This window comes from Nothobranchius furzeri, chromosome 14 (genome assembly GCF_043380555.1).
Source record: "Nothobranchius furzeri strain GRZ-AD chromosome 14, NfurGRZ-RIMD1, whole genome shotgun sequence".
In the NCBI taxonomy this organism is placed as follows: domain Eukaryota; kingdom Metazoa; phylum Chordata; class Actinopteri; order Cyprinodontiformes; family Nothobranchiidae; genus Nothobranchius; species Nothobranchius furzeri.
Genome location: NC_091754.1, coordinates 33,033,254 through 33,039,591, shown reverse-complemented (window position 1 = coordinate 33,039,591; position 6,338 = coordinate 33,033,254). Strand labels below are relative to the sequence as shown.

Genomic DNA, 6,338 nt, shown 5'->3' with positions numbered 1-6,338 from the left:
TGGACATTAAACATTGTTTTGATTTAAAAAATGGTTTTGTTCAAAAAAGTCAAATTATGCTGATTGATTTTTAAAAGCAACAAAAAAAGTGTAAAAGAGTACTTTTTATATGACCTGGAACCAAATGGCTTGTTTTTGGTTTTGAGCCTGTTTGAAACCGTAAATTTAACGCTGTCAAAAGGTTAAATTGACAAGATCACAGCAGAATTAAATCAGTTTTATTTGGCATTTCTGCACAGACAGGCTGGTAGGCTGGCTGAGAAAAGTATGAGTTCTGCAGCAGTAAAATGGTTTTCAAATTAAAACCCAGTAAACTGATCAGCAGAGAAAAATCACACCGGAGCCTTTTCCCGGACAAAATAAATTACCTCTACAGCGGCAAAAGAAGCAAACATTAGCAGTCATCACATGACACTAACTGTATACATGTATGTATATACTTATATTTAGTATGTGAATATTTACAAACCAGAAAATACATATAAAAAAAACTGTGCACAGAAGACACAACAAATGGAGGAATTCACTAAAACTGTAAAAGAACTGTAGTTGTGTAGGAACATGCGGTACAGGAGACACCCAACTGATCAGCACCTTTTGCTTCTCTGTTGTGATTTAAGATGCAGAGGCCTTCCCACATCCTGGGCGGAGTTAGACACATTTAAATCAATTAGGGCAGAATAAAAATAAAAGTAAAAAAAAAAAAAAAAAAAAAAAACTTGTTACCTCATTTCAACTTTTTAAAAAGGACTGAAAAACTCCACTGACATTTCCCAAAGCTATTCCATTCGAATAATGTTGTTAAAATTAACATCAAGAATGATAAAGTTGTTTTTATTTAGGTAAAATACTAAAAATGGAACAAATGTCATGAAGAGTCACACACACGTGCGCGCACACACACACACACACATTTATCTTCACCGTCATCAGCAGGAGGAAGTCAGAGAAAGGCACGACACAGGAGGGCTTCAGTCTATAGAGGAGAGCTGCTGAAGTGGGAAACGAGGTGTCTGACTCTGTCCTTCCACCCAGCACCTACAGACCTCCATCAAAGGCCAGACGACCTGGTGGTTCTTCAGGTTTGTGCTCTGGAGCAGATCTGAGCTCCAGCACGTTGGACGTGACCTGTAGTGATTGTTACTGCAGCTGCACTCTGTATGCACTGATGAGCAGCTTCACCTGAAGACGGGGAAGGAAAACGGGTTTAGCGATGTCACAAACATCTAACAGACTAGTTGTTGCTGATGGATTAAATGCCTTCTATGAAATGTATAAAAATCATGTTCAGATCTTTTCATGGACTATTTTAAGAAGAAAGATGTTCAACGTGGAAACTGATCACCCCTACTGACAACCCAGACAAACATAAACATCTCCTTCCTGCAGCCCTTTGATCTCAGACTGAACTACTTTGTCTGATTCTTAGACGTTTCCATAACTTTATTTATAGATATCTTTATGAACAGAAGTTTGAGCTGAAGTTGCAGCTGGAGAGAAATGTCACATGACATGTTAGGGCTTTAACGGGAACACGGAGGCTGTTATTTCTGGTGGATTGTTGATGCAGCCAGGAAAAGGAGAAATGTTCTGAGTTTGAACTGGACTGTGCCAAGGTCAAAAAGGTCACGTTTGTAACTCTTCCCACTTGTCACGGTCAGGATGGAGGAGGTGGAAACCAAAATGCAGAACCCAGAATGACTCAAGGCAGGAGAAGTCTTATTTTAAAGGAGGATGTGCCAAAGTCCAAAAGGCACTAAAAAACAAACCAAACTGAATCTTACCAAAAACAAACAAACTCATTCGTGAGCACAGAGTAGGAAGACACGAGGAGGACAGAAACACGCTGACGAATGCAATGAACCAACAAACAGGGTGTCAAGACAAGGCTTTAAAACACAGAGGGAGGTAATCAGGGAAACAGGTGATAGGTGTGAGGAGTGTGCGCCGAGGAGAAACTGGTGGAACCAATTAACTAAATGGGAAGGGAAAGAGCTAAACAGGATGGGAGATAAACATTAACCTATAAAACATGGATTTAACTAAACCTAAAAGACAGAGGGCAAAAATAAACCACTAACAACCAGATGGGTGAGGAGAACTAATCTAAAGACAACTAGGAAAACCAGGGAGTGACTAGGAGGACACAAGAGGAGAGCCTGGAATGGGAACAGGAGGGGGCTGGGGAACAAAAGGACACAGAACATGACACCACTGGGGTCGCTGGTAGAGTAACGCCGCCACAGGAACGGATAAAATGGGATGAAAGAAGTTATAAATGATTACCACCTCACCTGTGGTACATAGCTCCAGGAACAGCCTTTGTTTGAGAAAATAGTTTACTCTGACAGGACTGATGAGCTAACGGCTAGTCCAGAATATAAAGTAATGAAGAAGCCCGTCTCTTGAATTTCATAGCACTTGTATAATAGCTCGGTTAGAGCTGGATTTGTTGATGCCTAAATGTTTACTGTGTGTTTGTCACCTTTGCTGTTGGCGCCTCAGCCAGACGGATGAAGAGCTTGTTGATGCCTGGAACTGGGCTGAAGGAGTAGATGAAGTGGCTGTCCTGGAATATTTCAAACAAAACAAAAACAAACAAGCACATTACCACTTCAGTAGAAAAGAGAAGAAAACTTCAAGAACACGTAGAGATCGGACACGTGCGACAGAAGCAAAACAGCTGATCGTGAATGTTTGTTTAGTTTATTAAAGATATAAGAGTTTAGCAAAATTAGGAATTTCTATTTACCGATGAGATTGAAATGACAATGCAAGGAAGTCACGATTGAAAGTACTTATTTAACAAATCTGTTGGTTTTGAACCCACCAGGAAAATGGGCAGCTGGAACTTGTCGTTGAGCACAACAGCATGAACGCTGCAGGGTCCACAGAGCCTGGCTGTGATCTCATTCAGGAAGTTGGCGTGAAAGATGAAGAGCAAGATCCCTGAGCCTTGGGAAGTACGTTGGAACAGAGGCATTGTGGGAAAAACAAAGAACTGTTTCACACACAGATCTTAGGACATTTTTTATCTTGCTTTAAAATTTGGCTCAACAACAAGTTACTCTATGGAGATGTTTATATTTAGAAATGTGACCAGGTGTTAGGAGGAACAGGAGTATTACTCTCTGCTTGGGGTTGTGCTTTGAAGCCAAACTCCATGGAGAAGTCGGGTCCTTCACAAAGTCTGTGGCACGCCAGAGGGAAGATGGGCTCTAGCAGTACCAGACGGCACTCGAAATAGGCTCGAATTGTGTCCTCTGCCACACTTGACAGCCTGAAGGGCAAAAACAAGCATCATCAACTTAAAGTAGAGTCCATTCATTCTAAAGTTTATGGAGATCAGTTTTATTTTTTCATTTAAGCAAATAAAACCTCCTCTGTCAGAAAGTGAGCTGCTGGATTTGACACCCCTCCCTTGGTAAGCGATAGGTGTTTATGAGAGCTGCAACTAGCACTTACATGCTAATATGGTCCTTTACCAGGTCACACACCAGCAGGTTTTTGCTTAAATTGGCGAAGTACAAAGCGTTGTTCTTGTGTTTGGACAGGATGTTGCAGTCCGCACCGTATTCCAGCAGGAGGCGCACTATATCAGCATTTCCTCTTTTGCAAGCCTGGCACAAGAAAATACATTTACTGCAGAAACTCAAAGGGATCTTTTTGACTTTTATTGACATTCTTGTTTGCCCACTAACACAACAATATTTATCCAAAGAATCAAAGAAATTTTGAAATTTTGTTCCAAGTAGAAAATTTTAATGTTTATTTTTGCCACAAGCGACTCAACAGAAAACAGTTAATGTCACTTTGACTTGTGTTCAAGGCAGCAAACTTCCTGGAAGTTATGAACCACTGACATTTACGATCATGTCTACAGATATTTTTATGCAGATGATTGCCAGATCTACCTGGCTTTGAACAAACCAGGCTCCCTCTCTCTTCTGGACCAATGTTTGGCTGAAGTGAGGGTTTGGCTTGCCAACAATTACCTGAAGCTGAATGACTAAGTCTGAGGCACTCCTGATGACCCCTAACAAAACCACACACTTATCCTCTGATTTGGACACTCTCCCATATGACCTCAAGCAGTGTGTTACCAACTAGGGCTGCAACAAACGATTATATGGATAATCGATTAATCGGATGGGGTCTCGACACGATTAATAGATTAATCGGATTACATAGGGACATTTTTTAAAACTGCTAGGGAGACCTTAAGCTACATCTATCTGTGACCTAAAATGCTTGGTCCAAGTTAAACAGCTTAAAGAGCAAGTCAACCCCTACCAGAGTCTAACTCCACTCCTGCTTCATGTTTGAAAAATGCAACACATGCTGTTGCCTGGCAGACCGAGAGGGCGGAGCCGCTAACAAATACACACACACTCAGGCTCACGACAGCATTGTGACATCATAATGTACCAGTTTACATCATAGCATACTTCTTAGCCAATAGCGGTGGCAGATTTAAATTAAAATACAGTGCAGAGTTTTTACCTGACAACGGCACAACACTGCCAGTTTTAGGCAGAATATTTAAATTTTAACTAAGATGCACTGAAGTGCCAAATTATTGACGACACGTGTCTGCAGCACGATTAGACACTCGTTTATTTAGTTTATCAGCAAAAAAAAGTTTATTTGGGGGTGACTTGCTTTTTAAGGGCAATTCTCATCTGTTTTGTTTGATCTCATCTGTAGACATTTATTATAATTGGGGATGTCAAACAACTAATTTTTAAATGAAATTAAACATAGGCTGTGAATTAATCACTATTTCCAAAAATGACTGAAAAATACCAAATAAAACAAAAGTAAATGAATGCCATTCTCCTTGTGATGATGCCCTGGGCAACTGCCATAAAGTCACATCAAGAGATGCTGCTGATCATTCCAATGATCCCAAATAGACTCACATTAGGACACATGAAAGCAACTGAACCCAAAAATATATTAACCAGTATATAACTACACGCACACAACACGCCTGCAGCAACAGTTAGGACTCCTCCCTCCCTTTTAAAAGCGTTTTCGTTTGTGAGGACACTGTGGTTGTAAAGCCACATGTTAGTAGTCTGGCCCCGGTGTGATCAACCAGTTTCTGCAGGAATGTGACAGCGGAACCGGTTCGCAGCGGCGCGAGTCCCCCCCCGCCTATCTAATAGCGTCGCGCTTACAATTTTATAGACTTTTTTTTACGAGCTTAGGGCATGTCTAGCCTGTGTAATAATCCGGGGCTTGGGTGAATCACTTTTGAAAAGTTTTTTACTTACCCGGACACCGAGCTCTCTCCTTCCTTGCTGATGATTCTGACATGCTTGCGTTTAAGACGCTGCATCATCACCGTAGTATCCCCGTGCCATGCTAAGTCTGACCTACAAACGTTGCATGTCTTCGCCTGATTTAACTGAAAATGCTCCCAAACTTTAGAAGTTTTTACTTTTTTGGGGTCTCGCTGCTTCTGCCATGTTCCTCTTACAAACACCTGCCGGCTCTCCACCGGTCTGCGCGCAACGGCGGGCAGGAGGGGAGGGGGCTTTTGGAAGAGTTGCGCAACACAACGAATCGATGACGCAATTCGTTGCCAACGCTTTTAGTAATCGATTTTCATCGAATTTATCGATTCGTTGTTGCAGCCCTATTACCAACCTGGGGGTGAAACTGGATACACACTTTTTCATGGGCCCCCTCAGATTAACGCAGTGGTCAGATCGTGTTTTTACCAGCTGCGCAGACTAGTTCGCTTAAAACCGATCCTGAAACGAGCACACCTGGAATCCGCAATTCATGCTTTTATCATCTACCGACTGGATTACGCAAATTCCATTTTAATTGGTTTACCTGCCTCCGCTCTTAACAGGCTTCAGGTCGTACAGAACGCGGCAGCCAGGTTTTTAACAAACACCCCTAGAAGAGACCATATCACACCTATACTGGCGCAGCTCCACTGGCTACCCGTAAACTTCAGAGTCAAGTTTAAAATCCTGACTTTTGTTTTTAAGGCCCTGAACGGTCTGGCTCCGGATTACCTGTCTGATCTTGTCACTCGTTATGTGCCAAACCGGGCGTTGAGGTCTGCTGATTGCCTGCTGCTTCGTGTTCCAACAATGAAATACAAAACGCGGGGGCAGCGTGCTTTTGTCTATGCTGCTCCGACACTCTGGACTGCTTTTCCTCTTTCAGTGAGGCTGACACCATCCCTCCTCCGGTTCAAGTCGCTACTTAAGGCTCACTTTTACGACCAGGCATTTTTAAATACATGACTTTTATCACTTTACTATGTGTCTTTTTATTAACCGTGATTATCTGCTTTGTTGTGTGTTTTAATTGTT

At 42.0% G+C, this 6,338-nt stretch overlaps 1 protein-coding gene across 1 annotated transcript in view; it reads right to left on the bottom strand.

Annotated features, from left to right (window-relative positions):
• Window positions 1–202: 202 nt before the first annotated feature.
• The window catches only part of mphosph8 (M-phase phosphoprotein 8), a 30,904-nt gene continuing 24,768 nt past the window's right edge, over window positions 203–6,338 (bottom strand). Inside the window, exons 10-14 of the mRNA XM_015965867.3 lie at window positions 3,466–3,620; window positions 3,129–3,280; window positions 2,831–2,955; window positions 2,486–2,569; window positions 203–1,182 (exon numbers count right to left, since the gene is read on the bottom strand). Coding sequence (XP_015821353.1) covers window positions 1,141–1,182; window positions 2,486–2,569; window positions 2,831–2,955; window positions 3,129–3,280; window positions 3,466–3,620 — 558 coding nt within the window. The 3' untranslated portion in view covers window positions 203–1,140. The remainder of the gene's footprint in view (window positions 1,183–2,485; window positions 2,570–2,830; window positions 2,956–3,128; window positions 3,281–3,465; window positions 3,621–6,338) is intronic.